The sequence below is a fragment of the Felis catus genome, chromosome X, assembly GCF_018350175.1.
Source record: "Felis catus isolate Fca126 chromosome X, F.catus_Fca126_mat1.0, whole genome shotgun sequence".
In the NCBI taxonomy this organism is placed as follows: domain Eukaryota; kingdom Metazoa; phylum Chordata; class Mammalia; order Carnivora; family Felidae; genus Felis; species Felis catus.
In genome coordinates this window covers 125,087,296-125,107,931 of record NC_058386.1, presented here as the reverse complement: position 1 = coordinate 125,107,931, position 20,636 = coordinate 125,087,296, and the positions used below count along the sequence as shown (strand labels likewise).

The 20,636-nt window shown below is 51.3% G+C and overlaps 1 protein-coding gene across 1 annotated transcript; it reads right to left on the bottom strand.

Moving 5' to 3' along the window:
- Positions 1-10,654: 10,654 nt before the first annotated feature.
- LOC105259679 (paraneoplastic antigen Ma6F-like) lies at positions 10,655-14,842 on the bottom strand. Its single transcript, XM_045050985.1, has 3 exons — positions 13,846-14,842; positions 13,314-13,505; positions 10,655-13,026 (listed from the first exon to the last, which is right to left on the bottom strand). Exons 1-3 carry the CDS (start codon positions 14,279-14,281, stop codon positions 11,843-11,845), a joined length of 1,812 nt encoding a protein of 603 aa, XP_044906920.1. The 5' UTR covers positions 14,282-14,842; the 3' UTR covers positions 10,655-11,842.
- Between the last annotated feature and the right edge of the window lie 5,794 nt (positions 14,843-20,636).

Genomic DNA, 20,636 nt, shown 5'->3' with positions numbered 1-20,636 from the left:
CCCTGCCTTCGCCGAGCTTACAGTCGCAAAAGTAAAAGGGGCATCTCTCCAGGAAGACAGTGGGGTCATGAAGTAATGATGCTGGCGACAGAGGCTCTGAGCAGAGCAGGACTCTGTCGCAAAACCCAACACAGCAGAGCCACTCCCTGATGGTACCATCTCGGGCACAGCATTCACCGACGTGAGCCTCAGTTTCCTAACGTATGCCTCATTGCGGCCCCGCGTATGCAACCCATGAGGCTTTGGCACGCGCATCCCAATTCTACGGGATCCTCTCCTGCCCCTGCTATTCATCCTTCAGGCTTCAGATTCAAGGTCAACTGCTCAGAGGCCTTCTCTAAGCCCCACCCACAGGCAGAATCAGTAAAGGGAGGGCTTGTAAAAGCGAAATGTGGAAAAGTGCTACAAAGTGCTTTCGGGATTTCCTTGAACCGTGAGATCTGAACGGAATGTAACTTTCGGAAAGTTGGTAACCAAAGCAATGGAGTTGAGAGGGTTTCTCAGCAGGGTGGCTTTAATCACTCGACCCTGTGGCCACAGAGGCTGCCTCTGGCCCTTCCTGGGCCACCCTGGCCTGAGTCACGGGACTTTCTAGGTTAGAACATATGTTTCCATCAGCCAAGCTGCTGATCAAAGATCTTGTCACCAGTGGCCACTCTCCCACCCGCTACCTTTGGAACTGTGCTCACTGACTGCGAGCCAGTTCTCAACCTTGAAGCCTCGGGGTCCTGAAATAGAAACCACCAAGGCAAGGCTTCTGAAAATGGTGCCTCCAGGTGGAAGAGAGATTACCTGGGCTCTGAGGAGCTCCCAAGGAGGTTAAGGACAGCGAGTGAGACACAGGTGGCCCACGATGTTGCAGGCAGTAACAGAGGCAAGGCGGGAGACACTTTGGAGAGGGTGTCTGTGGCAGAAGGGGTCCCAAATGTGGGAAAATGACCCAGCCTGAGGAGGCAAGGGCACCGGTGGCCAGTGGGGCTGCCAGCCTGCTGGGCTGCGTGATTATGCTGACAAAATGTGCCAGCTACCTCCTCTGGGCCACCTTCTTTCCAGTTGGGGCACTTGGAGATGCAAAGAGAAGGCAGCCACGCCTCTTACCACTTCTCTGCCTCCAAAGGTCCCTCAGATACCCCGTAGCCTGCCCTTGCCTGGAGGGGGTACTTAAAACTGGCCTTCAAAGCCCCAGGCAAGACCCAGGGCCCCCGGAGCCCTGAGAAGATAGCCCTCACAATCCCCCTTTCTTGGACGCTGCAGCGTGGGAGCCCTGCTACCCTCTACATTTCACTTCATCTTCAGGTAGTACAGCTTTGAGAAACATGTCATGCCTTAGGCACCAAAGAAATGGCTTTCCTCCATCCCTCAGATCCTAACTTGAATCAGGGCCAAGGGACACCCACCCTGATATCTGTGGATTGTCATGCGCATGTATTTTTGAGGGCTCGCTAATTCAACATGGCTACCTGAGCCTTTTCATTGGCCACAATAGATGGGGGTGGGGGTGGGGGTCTTTAAGAAAATGCCACTGCTGGAGCGCCTGGGTAGCTCAGTCGGTTGAGCATCCGACTTTGGCTCAGGTAATGATCTCGTGGTTCATGAGTCTGAGTCCCGCATCGGGCTCACTGCTGTCAGCACAGAGCTCGCTTTGGATCCTCTGTCGCTCTCTTCTCTCTGACCTTTCCCCACTCACGCTGTCTCTCTCAAAAATAAATAAACCATTTTGAAAGAAAGAAAGACAGACAGAAAGAAAGATTGAAAGAAAGAAAGAAAGAAAGAAAGAGAAAGAGAGAGAGAGAGAGAAAGAAGAAAGAAAGAAAGAAAGAAAGAAAGAAAGAAAGAAAGAAAGGAAATGCCACTGCCATAGGACCCCATTATAGTTCAAAAGTCTGGAGTGCCTTGGGACAGACAGGAGAAGTGACGGAGAATTGCTGTCCTTAGTTCTAATATCAGCGACATCGAGAGTACATAAAGCCACTCACTTCCTCCACCAGATTCCCCAACATGCAACACACACATGCACATCAACCATAGTCCCCAAGTCCTCACCTAGCGTGGCCAGCCTCATGCCCAGGTGGCCCTCCTTCCTGCCCATGTTCTCTTTTCAGCCTTTACTCCTAGGGGAGGGGAGGGAGATCTCCTCATTGGGGTGGGGGTGGGTTTGAGGCATATCCACAGGAGACCATTCTAGGTGATATTTGTGACTCCACAGGCCTGTGGGACTCCCCGGCTCGTCCTTGTCTCCCTCATCCAAGCAGGTGGCCCACAGACTGCATAGTGGCCCCAGACCCACACTTACCAAAACAAAGAACACACGGCCAGAGAAGAGAAGTGCGAGCTAGGTGGTGACTGACAATTGGCCTTGGGCCCAGAAATTAGGAGCGAGATCAAATCTTAAGCTACAACGTTTTGCTCTAGAACCACTGTCTGTCAGAACTCATTCGTCTGAGACCCACAAAGGGCGGGTGCCTTTAGTCCCACAGTGAACTGCTGTTAAGAGTTGATCAAATGCTTAACTTGACCGGGAGCAGCGCAGGCTTGTTTACAAAGGCCAAGGTGACTTGTATGAATCTTCAGATGGAACTAAACGCCTAAAGCCAGGTCAGGTAGGATGGCTCCTGTTGTGACATGTCGGTTACCAGTGGCACCGTCTGCCTGGCTGGCTCTCTCAGGCCAATTACTTCCGTTGAACTTATAAAGGATTCTGTGCCTTTTAAGGCTGTGGATTCCAGATTCCACCGGAGTAAAGCCTATTGCGTGGTGCAGACTCACTGTACCTAAAGGCGAGATCACTTGGCTGGGAAGCAGCTCTCTGCATGTGGTTTTTCCCTTGCAAATCCCATCACCCATGTCACAGGAGCAGTCTGCTGTTGCCGTGGTGAATTAGTGTTGTACTGCGACCTTGATTCTGAGCAGAAATGTACGTTGCCTTGACCATGATTACACAAAACGCGTTGTCTAGGAAACAGAACAGGAAGGGCTAGATCATTCTTGGCTTTGACTAAAAGCCACACAAGGTTACTTTGTACCCAGTGGGGTCTCAGCTTTCCTCCAGGGTCTCTAGGCTTTGTGTTTGTGTGTATGTGTGTGTGTGTGTGTGTGTGTGTGTCGCAGAGAGAGAGACAGACAGACAGACAGAAAAGGGAAGAGCGCTAGCTTCCCTCTGCACACATTGGGAAGTTTCAAGCCAAGCCAAGCTTGTGCAGCTGTTGTTTGGAAGCAGAGGGGGCTTGCAGAGCCCTCTCCCGTCTCTTACTGGGAGGCTGCTGGGGAATGGAGCAATAACAACTCTGGCCTCCTGCGTGTTCTGTCACCCAATGCAGTTCCAGAGCTGATGAGGCGTGACATTGTGGGAGGGCCCCACCGGGCTCTGGAAAGTGCTGGTTTGCCATAGAGAGTGCCTGGATCCATCTATGGGAAGCTCCCACACACTCTCCTCTCTCCCTCTTCTCTCTCCCTCTTCTCTCTCTCTCTCTCTCTCTCTCTCTGTCTGTCTGTCTTTCTCTGTCTCTCTAACACACACACACACACACACACACACACACACACACACACCCCAAGTGCAGATTGACACAAGAGTAGCTTGTTGAGACTCCAATCTCTTTCTTTCCTCACAGAAATCATGTGCTCCTTCAGGGCTGGTTTCCCAGGCCAGCCACAAAAGCCACCTTGATCTAGAAAAGAGCCTACAAAGACAGACCCGATGAGCCTGTGGCCATACATGCCGGTGTGGTGGCAGAGGCCATTTCCAGCAGGGCACGCTGAGTAAGGCATTGTTTGACTTCTGGCCCAATGGCTTCCTGGTGCCCCTAGCCCAGGGCCCTTCCTTCTCACAACTTGAGAAAAGCCCAGGTTAGGAGCACATCCACGCCTCTCTCTCCCCCAACCACAAGCTCACGTCCCTCACCAATCTATCAGGAAGTGCTGTTATTTCAGCACCTTGGCGGACTCCCAGTCCAGCCACCTACCCCTTTCCATTCTCCCTGCTTCTTACTGTGTCCCAGGCCCTGTCCTCATTAAGGTGACAAGTGCATATAGAAGGGATACGGGAAATACTTCCCAGAGAAATAAGCAAGAGACAGAGATCACCATGAGGCAACTAGCAAGGAGAGGAAACAAGAGGTTACGTTCATGGCGGAACAAGTCAAGCGTTCCAGAAAAGTCCAGAGAGGAGATCGAATCCAGCCCAAATCCTGGCACCCAGAAATTCCCATCATTAACACTGCCCCAGATGTGCAATGATAGAAAGATGCACAGATGCATGAAGAGGTAGGGGAGACAAAACTATTTCCCCAAAATAGGATCACCCAGTATATTCTGTGAGAGAAGCCAGGCTCAAAAGCCACATGGTGTATGATGCCATTGATAGGAAATGTCCAGAACAGGCAAATCCACAGTGACAGAAATAGATCAGTAAGTTCCAGGGGCTGGGACAGCAGGGAATGGGGAGTGCCGGATAATGGTCACAGAGTCTCCTCTTAGAACAATGGAAGTGTCCTGGAAGTCAAGGGAGATAATGTCCATACAGCTTTGTGAATATACAGCACTAAATACACTGAATTGTACACTCAAAGGGTAAGTGTATTATATCTCGGTAAAAATGGAGTCATGACACATGCACTGTTTAATATGAAGTATTACACACAAGGGGCACCTGGATGGCTCAGTCGGTTGAGCGTCCGACTCTTGATTTCGGCTCAGGTCACGATCCCAGGGTCATGGGATGGAGCTCCGTGTCAGGCTCCACACTTAGCCTGGAGCCTGCTTAAGATTCTCTGTCTTTCTCTCCCTCTCCCTCTCCCCCCTCTCTTCCTCTCTCCCTCTCCGTCTCCCTCTCCCTCCCCCTCTCCCTCTCTCCCGCTCAAGTGCTCTCTCTCTCTCTCTCTCTCTCTCCTCTCTGTAAAATATAAATACATAGGGGTACCTGGGTGGCCGACTTGGTGAAGCGTCCGAATTTGGCTCAGGTCATGATCTCATGGTTTATGAGTTCAAGCCCCAAATCAGGTTCTGTGCTGACAGCTCAGAGCCTGGAGCCTGCTTCAGATTCTGTGTGTGTGTGTATGTGTCCCTCTCTCTGCCCCTCCACACTCTGTCTCTCTTTCTCCCTCTCAAGGATAAATAAACATTAAAAAAAAAATTTTAAATTAAATACAAATACATTTATAAATAAATAAATAATAAATAAATAAATAAATAAATAAATAAATATGTTACACACAAATACACAAGCGTTTGCGAACAAAGGAAAAAACAAGCTGAAAAGAATTGCTGAAATTGTAATAAATGTTTCTTTACCAGAAGTCTTAGCTCCTAAAAGATCTCACAAAAGTTACGGAATGAAACTATGGAAAACACTAAGCTTTTTGAAATACTGGAAACATTATGCTTGATTTCATGTTCCAGCACAGTATCCAGTGACTCTGCTCTAACAGGTAAAGAAATCATCCCAGGCTCTTCCTCCCACCCCTCAGTTTTCTACCTCCGGTTTGTGCTACATGATGACTTTTATATTGTCAAGAATTCTAAGATTTGCATCATGTCTCTTTATTGTTCTCTTTTATAGAAACACCAATTTTTTGCCTGTGTGTATATGTATACACACACACACACACACACACACACACACACACACGTATATTTCCTTGCCTAGCTTCTCTCCAAGCCTCTGCTCTCATTTTGTACAAGACAAATATGTCTCCAGGTGCCCATTGTGTATGTGGTCTCCTTGGTTGTATTTACTCCAAGTGTGAATTGCTCTTAGTGTGGCTTTTATCTCAGTAATATTTGTATTTCCCTCTTCCAATTCTTTTCTGAGTACTGCTACCTTCCTCTCATTTCCTTCTATTTTCTCATCATTTCTTTAAATTCTCTTTTCTGGGGCGGCTGAGTGGCTCAGCTGGCTAAGCGTTCCTCTCTTGATTTCGGCTCAGGTCATGATCCCAGGGTCTTGGGATCTAGCCCCACATCAGGGAGCTCTGTGCTGACAGCACGGAGCCTACTTGGGATTCTCTCTCTCCCGCTCTCTCTCTTCCTCTCTCTCTCTCTCTCTCTCTCTCTCTCTCAAAATAAGTAAATTGAAAAAATAAATTCTCTTTTCTTTTGAGAAATCATCTTTTCTGGAATTGCTTTGCACCTGTGGAGGTTTTTTGTGTTTTGTTTTGTCTCGAGTCCTCCTGTATGTTTTGTGCAATTTCCCCTTGTGATGTGCCTTTCATCTGCTGTTTGCTTCTGTTCCTTTCCTCCTCTTACTATGTGTGTAACTGTTGCTGTTGCCAGTTCGTGTATAGGACCCACGATGGGTTGTGAACACGCTTGATTTTGCCAACACGTCCACACCGTCTCTAGCTTCCACATTACCTGACTGGGTCTCCGCAGTGACGCTCCACACTCCTGCGGCCTGTCCCTCAGTTTCATCACTCGAACCAGAGATTCGTTTTCTATTTTTCTATGACTTTGCAGACTGTGACCCCTGACTCGCGAGCAGTCTGATTCTTGCTCCCTTCCTGAGGAGGCATCGCTGACCCAGCTGGCTCCCTACCCCGTCCAGACATAGCAGTGTTTGCCTGGAGAGCGTCCTAATTTGTGGTTTGGAGTTGCTGCGGTTCCCAATGCCATTTTTCTCTTTGAAGCTGTCTCTGAAGCGAAGCCAGCCCATCATTCTTCTGTACGACTAGAGAGGCAAAGAGCCCAAGGCCTTGAAGGAATTTCCTTTCTCAAGTGGGTATCTTTTGCAGGCAGCTGAAACTTAGGCATGAGCGCAGAGCACCCCTGGCTGGTCACCAGGGGGCTCTGTACTGGCTCTGGCCCTTTTGACGGGCAAGATAAGGCTTCTTGGGCAATTCCTGAGTCTGAGCTCTTCTTAAACCAGGACCCAGCAGGGCATTCGATTGTGGACCTTCTCATTCACTTCGGAATAAGTTAACAGAGAAGCAACCCCTGGCAGGCAAAAGTAAGAAGGACAATGAGGCATGAAAGCATGCCCCGGGAGGACACAGTGGAGCAAGGGGCAACCAGGAGCCAGCAGCCATGGGCTGGGGGCAGCCAGGGCAGGGCAGCCCCCAGGCAGGGAGTTCTCCGTGAGCCGGGTGGATGAGGGCCTGGTTCAAGGCCGGGCCTCGGTGTGCCTGCCGGTTGAGGCTCCTGCGAGATCAGAACGCACTCCCTAAGGGATACAGATGATGTGGCACAGGGATTACACCCCTCTCGGTCAGGGGAGCCGCTCCTTTGGGGCCTGATCTCAGCAGAGCTGGCGTGAGGGAAGCAGAGAGGGTGAGCACCGCAGGGGTCAAGAACAAACTGGAAGCCACATCTGTGTCCCACCACTTCACCCCTGGCCCAGCACTTGGAGAAGTGGAAGGAGGCAATTCGGTGGCAGCAGCAGGGCCATAACACCTGGCCTCACTGCTATACTGGCCTCAGGAGTATGTTTGTAAATACCCTTGCTTCATTCATCTCTCCCTTCCAATTCTTGTGCAGATTGCTCCTGGGGTCAACCCTAACCCGGACCGGACCATACGGGGCAGGGAATTCTGGGAGAACTAGTTGCAGCTTAGCCCAGTGGACACGGTAAACCTCATAAATGCTGTCCTCTGTCTGGGGGTGCCTCCCTGCCTCCTCTGCCCCTCCACAACACGCCCCTGTGTGGTGAGGGGTCACCCATTTTGTTTCCGAGGGACGTGTGCCTTGGCTCCCTGAGCCTCCCACAGTGCTGTGGGCGCCTGTCTCCTCGGGTGCTGGTGGGCGGGGCTGGGAGAGAGGATCCCTGAGGGGCACCTGCCCAGGGCCAGTCCCATGGAGAGCACAGCTAGGCAGCGCCGCCCCTGCCCCCGCCGCACCGCTGGAGCCAGCGGAAGCCTGAGCTCCTGGTGCAGCCCTCTTGGCAAGCTGCCCGAGGCCACCTGGATCCCAGCACATCTGGAACGCACCAGACGGCAAGAGCGGCAACTTAGCACGACGATGAGGGAAGCTGGCCACCACGGGAACAGGCGTGCGCTGCGTCTCAGCCCTAAACCTTCGAAAAGACGGCTCTGGGGCCCGCGACGTGGCCACTGGGCACAGGCTCACCGAGGTCTCCCTCAAGCCACCCTCAGCCCAGATCCCCGCATACCCGGAAGTTGTTGGCTCCCTGGGCACCTGGCTGCCAGGACGGTCTCTGGAGCCCCGCCCTGGTGGACTTGTCCCCTGAAGTCGTGTGGCCACCAGAACGTGTGCGCAGAGCAAGACTCGGCCCCCCACGCCAAGCCGCTGTTGGGGAGCTGCTCAAGGCCAGCTCCTGAGTGCCCTCCAGGGGCACAAAGCCGCGTCCCCCCACCCCCCACTCAAGCAGCCAGCAGGCTTCCCTCTGTTTCATTGCTCAGGGCACTCCATAGCGGGGTCTTACTGGTCCTTTGCTGAACACGGTCACCCCCTGTACAGACAGGAGCTGGGCTGGGACTGGAATAGGCAAGGGGGCCAGGTGGGGGTGTCAGCAGCGTCTGCACTAGGCTTCAGGGAGGGCAGTCCTTTCTCCAAGCTGCCACCCCTTAGCCAACTGTCAGCCATGGATCTGCCCCCCACACACACACCTGGAAAGGGTGTGACGGGTGGGGCAGAGGACCCCCCCCACCCCGCACTCCTCAGGACTCTACCAGCCGCCCCAGAGTACAGGCAGGGACAGGAAGGGGCTAGACCGACACGGACTTGCACTGTGGGCCAGACAGAGGGCACAGGAAGGAAACTGAGAAGGAAACGTGGAAGATGTTATCGAGGCCTGTGAGGATGTCCCTGACCACCCCATCTGGGACACGAGTGAAGCACCGGAAGCTCCGGGGAACTGGGGTCAGGACTTCCCCCGAGCAACCAGGCTGCTCGGCCCCCTCAGCTGGCTGCTGTCAGCCAATGGAGTCTTCCTCTAATTCACACACAAACTTCACCTGGGCCTGGGAGGGGTTCTCAGGCAGGGACGTGTGCCCTCACCCCAAACCGGGGGCTCCCCGCTCTCCACCAGACTGGCTCCCCCTCGGACGTCAGCTGTAGCACTCAGCCCCAAGGCACAAGAGGCCAAGGCCCACCCACGCTGTCCCATACCCCAGGGCAGGGGCCAACACCTTGCGCTCCCCCACCCTGCTTACCCCCAACCTGCCCTGGAGGCACGAGACATGGCCCCAACTGCCAGCTGCCCAGCAGGAACTGCAATACAAACACCTACTCCTGTGCGGACACTGGATGCTCTTCTAGCAGGTGTCATCGGGGGCTCCCGTACCACGCGGAGTCTTTAGCAATCGCATCTCACTGCAGCTGATGGCAGCACAAATGAGCTGAATAGCAGGTGTCTCGCGGCTGTTTGCGGAGGGCTGGAAAGCCAGGCTTGGGGGCTTTGCAGAGAGGAACAAAGGTCTGAATCGCACTGCTGGGCCGCGCTGAAGGCACTCCTGTGGCAGTGGGCACAGACACTGTGACTTGCGGCCCTGATGCCGGACGTGGATGCCGCTGTGAGACCTACGGCTGTGGCTGCTCCTCGGGAGACAGGTCTCACTGCCCCTACTGCCACCAGCCCGCCTGAGACCAATCTGGGGGGCCCCGACTCGTTCCCGTCTCTGGCCCCAGATTCATCTGATTGATGGGTCCTGCTCATGGGCCCAGGCCCTAGCTGTAAGGGAGGCTGGAAGAGTGCCAACCTGGCATTTTCTGCTCCTTTCACAGCTGGCACATCCAGTGGCAAATTCCTGGGACACCGGGCTCACCCAAATGGTCTGACGGCTTCCCACTGCCCTTAGTGTGAAACCCAACTACCCGCCCTCCCCCATCCTTGAACATGACCCCTGCAGACAGCAAGCCTTCCCCGCCCGCAGCTAGTGTGGGTCCTCCTTCATTGTGCATCCCAGCGGCCCCAACTTTCTCTTTGCCTTGAGAGCAAGTCTTTTTGCAGGTGGAGGGGGTAGGAAAATGTACCCATTTTCCAGAAACCCCACAAGTGTCTAATCGGTTGCTCAGTAAGTATTGTCAATGTTGTTGCATGCTGAGATTTTCACATTTACAATACCTCAAATTAAAATACATTTGGGTTTCTTTTTTTTTTTTTTTTCCAAAAATCCTATCACTTTTGAACGCTGGCACTCTCACCAAGGATGCTATAGGCTTTGGAAGCACGACAGCTCTTGGTCGCATGGCCCCACTCCATGCATCACACACCTTAAGCAATATTCAATCCCAGGAACTGGATGCCAGTGACTCCCTTAGCATAGTCAAGGGAAGAAAAAGCATGACTACTTCCGCTCAATTTCAAAGGTGACAGGATCATCCCAAGATGAAGACCAATGGGACCGCAAAACTTTGTAATTCACCTGTAAAATAGAACGGCCCTCAAAAACATCCTATTTTTCCTGTCAAAGTGCCTACCCTACCCTGTCACTGGAGAAGCCTCCCATGGGTGCCGAACAAGAATATTTTCTCTGGCTCCCTCTCCCAACCCCAGGTGACCCTTTCCTCGACTGCCCACAGCAGAGGCAGCACTCAGCTGAAACATTCAATGAACTTTATTGAACAGAAACATTTGCTGAAACCATTGAAGAGAAGCAGGGACAACACAGACAGGAACGCCGAACAGCCACTACAGCCCACAGGTCACAGCCCCCCCCCCTTCTTGGGGTCCCAAATGAGGTGCCCCTGTTCCCCCCAACACCGTGCCCCCCCCCGCCATAGCCTCCCTTCCTGAGGGCCCCACGATCGGCCTCTGGCCAGGATGACGGACGCTGGCCATGGCCCCTCACTCCAGGGCACTCTCCCCTCTGGCCGACATGCTGGGGCCTGGACCTGCCCTATGGCCTGCACAGAACAGCCACAGGACGCTGCAAAACGCAGCATGGGGCACTCGGACAAGCCAAAGAAACTCAGTCACAAGTAACAAGAGAGTGGCACATCACAGCACGGTTTCCACGGAGACTCCCGCAGGCCACCTCTGTCCTTGGTCCAGTGCCTCCTTCCTGAGGTCGCGGGGTCAGCACCAGCCATGCCTTCTTCTGTCCTTCCCGCCATCTCCTGGGACTGGGCTTCGACAGGTCTCCGGGGCGGGGTGGGGGCGGCTGCTCAGATAAGAACACACACACATCTCCACAAGAACAAGCAGCAGTTGGCCTAAACCTACACCGAGGAAGCATGGGCTGAGCTCACGACACCGCACGACAGCGAGCAGAGCCTGGGCTCGCACTGAAGCTCGTGCCACACACCCGGGGCTGAGAGGTGGCTGCTGCGTCAGGCCAGGACACCCGCCGCGGGCTCCTGCACACCTCAGGGCTCTGCACGGGAATGGTAACTAGGGTGCGTGTAGGGGGAGCTGGGGGTGCCACTTGACACGGGGGGGGGGTCACTAAGGGGCCTACAGAGGCACAAGTGGGCTTCTCAGAGCGTGGAGTGACGAGCTCCACGGGTCAGTGAATGAGGGTCCCCCTCTTGGGCGGCCCGAGGGGCCGGCACCCTTGAGACGGCCCCTAACATCTCCCAGGCCAGTGTGGGTGGCACACATTTTCAGGTGCCCCTCACCTAGGCTAGGGCCAGCCACTCAGGGGTGCTTCCCAGGCTGGCTGCCTGGACTGGCAGGGTTTCGCGCTGGGGCTGGGGCTGGGGCTGGGGTGGAGCTGCCATGGGAGGGGGCACCTCTCCCTGCCCCACTCTGCATCAAGTATGGTCATCCTGGTCCGTTGGAAGGGCTGATGGTGGTGGCCAGGGTGCCTTGGGAAGATGGGGTCCTGGGAATTTGGGCTGGGTGGGTTGTTGCCTCCATGTGGGGAGAGGCTGCTGCCCTGGCGTGGCCTCCCCCTGCCTCCAGAGCGCTGCTGCCTGAGAGGAGAGGGGGCCCCTGGGCCTTCTGAGCCTATTTGCCCGAGGAGGACTTGGGGGGCCTCACCTCCCCAGCCCCGTCCTCGTTTTCCGACTCCTCTGGGATGGGCTTGGGCCCCTCCTCCAGGGGCTCCCCAGCCTCCTGGTCTCCTGCCTGGGCGAGGCCCTCCGGCTCACAGCCAGGACCTCCCGGGCCCTCCCTGGAAGCGCTGCCCATCTGGGCAGGGGTGGGGCCCCCAGGGGCCTCTGAGGGCCTTGCCTGATCTAGGCCCGCAGAGGCGGGAGCATTTTCATCTTTCTGCATGGCAGGGAAGATCTTGGGGGCCTCCTCAGGGACGAGGGCTGCCCTGGCGACATCATGGGCTTCAGGAGCAGCCGTATCAGCTTCGGCACTGCCAGGAACGGCCTCACTGGCCCCTAGGTTGGCCAGGGCAGCCTGGGAAGCATCTTCCCTGGCTGGGGAGGCTTCGGCAACCTCTCCACTGGCCCAGACAGCGGCCAGGCCTCCGGTGCCCACACGGGCCCCTTCTTCCACTTGCAAGTGCTCACTCCTAGCTGCGGTGGCCTCCCATGCCTCGGTCTCCTGAATGAGCCGCAGCATCCCCAGGAAGCCAGGTGGTCTCCTGTCCAGCCGCATCCTCCTCAGCTTGTTCTCGAGCATCTCGTTGGGGCGGGCCCACATCAGCACCTGCCGGACGCGTAACTGGTCCGCACGGTTGGGATGGATGGCCCCCTTCTCCACGGCCGACTGCAGCAGGCCTTCCAGGTGAATCACATAGACAAAGAGAGTCTCCTGGGGCCGCTGGCCACAGGTCAGGAACTTCAGCCGTGCGGTCGTGGGGGTGTCCTTCCTCCCAAACACCTGGACCAGCGCGGCCAGGCAATCCTGTGCAGGGACGTCAGGGTTTTCTGCCAGGAGGCCGCACACGAGATCCAGTGCGGGGCCACCCAAGCTCTCCATCAGCCTCCTCCTCCTCTCCCTTTCTGTGATGTGGCACCACAGGTACAGCGTGTCTCTGGCGTGATCCAGCCAGCTCTCAAAGGACTCTTCTTCTCGGTGTGGCTCTTCCATTCCAGGAAAGGTTCTCAGTTTCATAGAGGCCCTGTTTTCCAGCACAGGCTGCCAGACCGGGCTCCAAGGCTGGGTCCAGGATCTTCCCGCACCTATGGCTCCTGCCACACCCACAGCTCCTTCCTCACCTGCAGGTCCCGCCTCACCTGCAGCTCCTGCCACACTCACAGATCCTAACAAACCTGCAATTCCTGCGTCCCCAGCGGCTCCCTCCTCATCTGACTCTCCTGCTTCCTCTTCAGGCCCTGCCTGGCCCAAGTGGCTGCCCTGCCTCCTGCTCCTTCCTCGCCTCCAGCCACTGCCTCGCCTCCAGTTCCTTCCTCACCTCCAGCTGCTGCCCCGCCTCCAGCTCCTTCCTTGCCTCCAGCCGCTGCCCCGCCTCCATCTTCTGCCTTGCCTCCAGCTCCTGCCCCGCCTCCAGCTGCTGCCTAGCCTCCAGTTCCTTCCTCACCTCCAGCTCCTTCTGCGCCTCCACCTGCTGCCCTGCCTCCAGCCGCTGCCCCGCCTCCAGCTCCTGCCTCGCCTCTAGCTCCTGCCCCGCCTCCAGCCGCTGCCTCGCCTCCAGTTCCTTCCTCACCTCCAGCTCCTGCCTCACCTCCTTCCTCACCTCCAGCTCCTTCCTCGCCTCCAGCTGCTGCCCCGCCTCCAGCTCCTTCCTGGTCTCTAGCTCCTGCCCCGCCTCCAACTGCTGCCCCGCCTCCTGCCGCTGCCCGCCTCCATCTCGTTCCTCACCTCCAGCTCCTTCCTCGCCTCCAGCTGCTGCCCCGCCTCCAGCTCCTTCCTGGCCTCTAGCTCCTGCCCCGCCTCCAACTGCTGCCCCGCCTCCTACCGCTGCCCGCCTCCATCTCCTTCCTCGCCTCCAGCTCCTGCCCCGCCTCCAGCTGCTGCCCCGCCTCCAGCCCCTTCCTTGCCTCCAGAAGCTGCCCCGCCTCCAGCTCCTGCCCCGCCTCCAGCCGCTGCCCCGCCTCCAGCTCCTTCCTTGCCTCCAGAAGCTGCCTTGCCTCCAGCTCTTGCCCCATCCCCAGCTCCTGCCTCGCCTGCCAGGGCAACCCCTGCTTGCCTCTGGGTCTGTGCAAGGAAATTGGGTGTATCCTGTGACTCTGATTCTGGGGCCTGGGGCAGGAAGACCACAGTCCAGGGTCCTCCCATGCCTGGTATTTGTCGGGGGATCACACTTCGGTTTAAATACTGAGCCATCTCCACCAAGGCGACCCTGGATCTGAACTCCTTTCTGAACACCTTGCCCAGCACTCGGTATCTGCCCAGGGGCTGGAGGGCAGCCTGCGCGGCCTCCTGGAATTCCTGGTCCTCACAGTCGTGGGGAATGCCCAGGATGAGCAGCGAGCGCTGAGCATCCACGCCCATCCACCTGCACCAGCCACGAAGCATAGCCAGTGCCATCGCGGATACCTGCGGGGGAGGGGCGCGATCGCACAGGGGCGCGCAGACTGTCGCAGGCTCTGCAGGGGAGGCCTGTGGGTGCAAAGGGGAGAGAGGGACACTGGTGCCAGACAGCCCACCGCACCGCCCCCCACACCGACCTGGATCTCCTCCCTGGCCAGTTCACGTCTTCCAGGCCACGACTCAGAACCCCCACCATGCAGCCCTTCACCTCTGCAAGGAGAAGGTCCCCTTTCGCCTTGTCCGACACGACAAGGCCCCGCCTGCTGGGGCCACTGCAGCCGGAGCCCCTCCCACCATCGTCTGCAACCCCGCAGCAGCCGGGAGCCCTCCCTTCCTGATCCCCACAGCCAGGAGCCCTCCCATCCTCTCTTTCTTAGGGCTGGACCCAGGGCACCCCTGCTCTGCCTGGGCAACCTAGACACCGGGTCCCGCCCTCTCCCACCAGCACCTGCCCCTCTGCAACTGGAGCCGCCCTCCGCAGTCAGGAGCTCTTCCCACCCCTCCCCTCCAGCGCCGACTGGGTTCCGCCTCCTGCCCCCACTGCCTTCCTTGGCAGAGATCCAGCCCTTACCCAAGGCGCTCGGTACTTCCAGGGTCCCGTTGGAGCAAAGCCCCTGGTCTCCGGCTCACTTTCTCTGACTCTGCAGGCGCTGCTGGGCAGGGACACGCCACCTGCGAGCTGTGGGGCGACTCTGGAGGCCACCTCAAAGCCCTGGAGCGACAGGATCAGAAGAATGCACCTCAGCTGCACTGCCCAGGACTGCACAGTCCAGCCGGTCTCCCAAGTCCTCGGTACTAAGGCCACGTGGGCTTCCCGGTGTTCCCAGAATCCCCAGGTGGATGAGGGAACAAGATCTCGGTATCTCAGTGCAGGGCAAATGCCAGGATCAGGAGAGCAGGAGAAGAGGCATCCGTGTTGCCGTGACAACGGGACCTGCTTGGTTAGGGCTTGATGTGACAAGCCTTGGAGCCTCCAGAAGCAACAGGCACACCCTTTGGCCCTCCAGCTACAAAATGGTTTAATAGGGGTGTGGGAAGGTAAGGTTGGGTGAAGCTAGTAGAGAGAAAATTCAATGGTTGTGAATGGGGCCTGGAAAATGGGAGTGGGTGGTTAGCTGGGTGCCAATGTCCCTCGTGCCACTTTGCATTCACAGGTTAACCCCATCATGCCAGAAACATCAATAACAGACACAGGCTGGCTGTTCCTAACTCAAAGGCCTAATTACAGCTTCTTATGCTGCAAAACCAGCTCTCACCTCTTAGGCAGGCCCTGAATTGGAGATTGTGGGGTTTGGAATCAGGCAAAGCTGGATTCACCTAGTGGCTGGGTGGCCTTGCACAAATTACTGAGAATTTCTTTCCATCATCTGTAAATTGGACAATAAGAACACTCTTCAGGAGCACCTCGGTGGCTCAGTCAGTTAAGCGTCTGACTCTTGGTTTCAGCTGAGGTCATGATCTCACGGTTTCATGAATTCAATCCCTGCATCATGCCACAGCACAGAGCCTGCTTGGGATTTTCTCTCTCCCTCTTTCTCTTCCCCTCCCCAACTCACACTGACTCTGTCTGTCTTAAATAAATAAACTTTAAAAACCAAAGAACACTCTTCTTCCAGCATATTCATGGAGCTTTACCTCAGACTGGACTGTCTGCCTGTCTTAAATAAACAAACTTTAAAAACTAAAGAACACTCTTCTTCCAGCATATTCATGGAGCTTTACCTCAAACTGGACACATGGTAATCTTCCAGTAGTGGACACAATGATGTAGGAATAGAAGGATGTGGTGAGGCAAGCATTGGTGTGGAAAAAGGGGATGTGAAGGGAAAGATTGGAACTGTTTTCCTGAGAAACACAAGGATCGACTGAGATGACAGAGTGTAACTCTCTGCTTTTATAGACTTAACTCCAACTTTCTCCCCCACCCCTAATTCTGGTAGAGACATTAATTTGCTATATTACTTATATCACTATATATTTAAAAAACCTACTGGGAGAATCCATAGATTGGGAGAACTAGCTATGCATTTGGGGCTTGTTCAGATTTCAATCTGTCTATCCAGGCCACACAGTCATTACCAGATCCTCATCCTAGCAGTTTTTTAAGCCCATGACTGACCCAATTCTCTCACTTCCAAGCCAATTCTTGCCAGAGAGGACAATGGCCCCTGGTATGTGCTTGTCTCTCTTTGGAATTTAGTTACTTTAGACTTCATTACACCCAGAACTCTCAAATGTCCTTTAAAAATATGTGACTTTCTTTGACCATCTGATTTCTTGTAGTTGTTACAGTGGGATCAATGCTCTGTCATGATGTACAGTCTAACCAGAAGACAGAACGAGCTTATTCCAGATCCATGAAGAAGGTACTTCTTTCTCTGGAGACATTTTAAATAATTTCTCTTTTAATACTAGAACTGCTTAAGGTAGTTGGGGTATCCAGTGTGTGTGACTTTTTGACACGAGACGGAAGGGGACCCTGATGGATTTATAATTGCCCAAAGGTCCATTTCTGTTGAATTATGGATATTAGTAATAGGGGCTTCCTTTTGCTCCCTGGCTATGCTAGTCGCAAGTATACATAATTCTGCACCAGATTTATCAATGGAAAAGATATCCACTGGCTATTTTTCTGAGACTCTTATTAGCCTATCACCTAGATAAGTGTCAAAGTCTTCATTTTTCCACCCCACACTTCTTATTCACAGTCTTCTCAATTTTTACATTTTTTAATGTTTATTATTTTTGAGAGAGAGAGAGAGACTGAGCACGAATGGGGGAGGGGCAGGGAAAGAGTAAGACACAGAATCTGAAGCAGGCTCCAGGCTCTGAGCTGTCAGCACAGAGCCTGATGTGGGGCTCGAACTCATGGACCAAGAGATCATGACCTGAGCTGAGGTTAGACTCTAAACCAACTGAGCCACCCAGGTGCCCCAACAGTTTTCTCAAATTTTTATGTAGAATGCTAGAACAATGGGACATTGTAAAGCCAGACTTGAGAACCTAATGCTGGTTCACTAGACAAGGTGAAATTGAGTATTTAACAAATGACTGTTCTCTTCTAAGGCAAAAAGGTATTTTGTATCCATATTTATTATACGAATTGTTCACAACATTTCTATCAGTCTCTCCTGGATGTATCACATGATGATAGACCAGCATCACTGTGAGATATTTATGTTCACAAAAACATTTCGTGTTTTATCCTAGGATCATTTGGGGGAATGTTCTGTAGTGCCATCACAGCTTTTGAGATGGCATGTGGGAAAAAGTAATAAAAACAATTGATAGAAATAGGAAACACAGTGGATAGCGATATAATAACAAAAATAAGTAGATGTAGTAACTCAGTATAGTGACATGGATTCTCACAGTTTACCCATGGCAAATAGTAAATATAAGCTTCCTAGAGCTAGGAATTCACCACAGCAGTCCTCAAAAGGAAATGCCCCATGGCTGTCTCTTGGGGGTTGTACAAAAAGGCAGATCATTTGGCTGCTAATGTTGCCCCTGTTGAGACTAGTGGCAAAAGTGCAGCTCTTCCTGGGCTAAGGCAAAGATGTTCCTCCAGACTCCAGACTGCCCGAAGAATATCTGCCTTTGTCCTTCACTGGCTGCTGCCATCAGCACATACAGTATCCTTAGAGGATGTGTGTTCTTTGATGCACAAAAGTTTTAAACTTTGATTAAGTCCAGTTTATCTATTTTTCCCTTGGTTGCTTGTGCTTTTGGTGTCATTTCTAAGGAAACATTGCCTAATCAAAGGCCACAAGGTTTATACCTATTTTTTTTTCTGTTTTATAATTTTAGCTCTTACATTTAGGTGTTTGGTGCATTTTGAGTTAATTTTTGTATAAGAGGTGAGATAGGAGTCCAAATTCATTATTTTACATGAGGCTATCCAGTCATCTCAGTACGATTTGTGGAAAAGACTATTATTTTCTAATGGAAGGTCTTGGCACCCTTGTCAGAATCAATTGACCACAGACATATAAGTTTATTTATTGACTCTAAATTCTATTCCATTTATATGTCTACCCTTATGCCAGTACTACACAGTCTTGATGACTCTAAATTTGTATTAAGTTTAGAAGTCAGGGAGTGTTGAGTCTTCTTTGTTCATATTTTTAAAGATTATTTGAGCTATTAGAGGTCCCTTGAAGTTCTATACAAACTTGAAGATTAGTGTCTCCATTTCTGAAAAAAAAAAAAAGCCAGTGGGATTTTTATAGGGAATACATTTAATCTTTGGATCAATTTGGATAATATTATCAACAATATTAAGTCTTCTAATCTATGAGCACAGGATGTATTTCTATTTATGTAGATCTTTAACTCCTTTCAACAATGTTTTATAGTTTTCAGGGTTCAGGTCTTTCACTTTGATTAAATTTATTGCTGAGTATTTTATTCTTTTTGATGCTACTGTAAATAAAAGTGTTTCCTTCAGTTCGTTTCATATTGTTTATTGCTAGTGTATAGAAATATAACTGATTTTTATATATTGATGTAGCCTACAACTTTGCTGAATTTATTTATGAGCTCTATTAGGTTTTTTTGTATTCCTTATATAAGATTATGTCATAAACATGTAGAGATAGTTTTATTTCTTCATTTCCAATCTGGATATATTTTATTTCATTTTGTGTCTAATTTCACTGGTTAGAACCTTCAGAGCAATGTTGACTGGAAGTTATGAGAGCAAATATCCTTGCCTTGTTCCAGGATATTGGAGAAAAAGCCTTCAGTTTTTCACCATTGAGTATGAAGTAAGCTGTGGGTTTTTTCCTAGATGTTCCATATTGAATTGAGGAAGTTCTCTTCAACTTCTAGTTTGTGTGTGTATGTGTGTTTTACTGTTTTTATCATGACATGGTTTTGGACTTTTTCAAATGATTTTCATGTATCTATTAAGGTGATTATATAGGCTTTTCCTTTTATTCTATTAATATGGTGCATTACATTAATTGATTTTTGTATGTTGAACCAACTTTGCATTCTTGAAATAAATCCCAGTTGGTCATGTATTATCTTTTTGTATTCTGCTAGATTCAGTTTGCTAGTATTTTGTTGGGGATATTTTCATATATATATTCATTAGGGAAATTGGCCTGTAGCTTTTCTTTCTTTCTTTTTCTTTCTTTCTCTTTCTTTCTTTCTTTCTTTCTTCTTTCTTTCTTCTTTCTTTCTTCTTTCTTTTTCTTCTGATGTCTGTGTCTGGTTTTGGTATCAGGATAATGGTGACTTCATAAAATGAGTTAGGAAGTGTTCTTTCCTATTTTTGTGGAAGGATTTGAAAAGGTTGTCATTTTAATTATTCTTTAATTGTTAGAATTCATCAGTCAGGCCATCTGGTTCTGGGCTTTATTTTTGTGGGAAGTTTTTTGATTACTAACTCAATCTCCAGTTATAATTCTGTTCATATTTTTAATACCTTATTGAATCAGTGTTGGCAGTTTGTGTCTTTCTAGGAATTTTTCAATTTCATCTAGCTTATCTAATTTGTTGGCATATAATTTTTCACCAGTATTCCCTATGATCCTTTTTATTTTTGCAGGGTTGCTAGTAATGTTTCTTCCATTCCTGATACTAGTATTTTGAGACTTCTCTATTTTTTTCTTGGCCAGTCTCACTAAAGGTTGTCAATATTGTTGATCTTTTCAAAGAAACAGCTTTTGGTTTTGCTCATTTTCTTTGTTGTTTTCCTATTCCTTATTTATTTCTATTTTTTTTTATTTCCTTCTTTCCAGTATATTTGGGTTTAGTTTGCTCTTCCTTTTATAGTTTCTTAAGGTGGAAGTTTAGGTTATTATTTGAAATCCTTTTCTTTTTTAATATATGTGTTTACAGCTATAATTTCCCTCTGATCACTTGTTTGCTGCATCACATAGATTTCAATATATTGTACTTTCATTTTTATTTACTTTGCTGTATTTTGTAATTTCTCTGTGATTTCTTCTTTGAGTTGTGATGTAGGAATGTGTTGTTTAATTTCCACATATTTGTGAATTTTTCACTTGTACTTCTGCTATCAATTTCTAATTTCATGCCATTGTGGTTGAAGAGCATACTTGGTGTGATTACATCATTTTTTCAAGTATAATTAACATACAGGGTTATATTAGTTTCAGGTGTACAATATAATGATTCCACAATTCTATACATTACTCAGTGCTCAACATGATAAATATACTCTTAATTTCCTTCACCTATTTCACACATCCCCCCCACCTCCCCTCTGGTTACAATCAGTTTGTTCTCTATAGTTAAGAGTCTGATTCTTGGTTTCTCTCTTTCTCTTTTTTCCTTTGTTTTTTTTGTTTTGTTTCTTAAATTCCACATATGAGTGAAA

What these genes read in the sequence shown, in the direction of transcription:
- LOC105259679 (XM_045050985.1), bottom strand. Translation starts at nt 14,281, where the DNA reads ATGGCACTGGCTATGCTTCGTGGCTGGTGCAGGTGGATGGGCGTGGAT. An exon ending in AGGCAAGGAAGGAGCTGGAG is followed by an intron (nt 13,506 to 13,845) that starts GCGGGGCAGCGG and finishes CAGCAGCTGGAG; the next exon opens with GCGAGGAAGGAGCTGGAGGT. An exon ending in AGGTGAGGAAGGAACTGGAG is followed by an intron (nt 13,027 to 13,313) that starts GCTAGGCAGCAG and finishes CAGGAGCTGCAG; the next exon opens with GTGAGGCGGGACCTGCAGGT.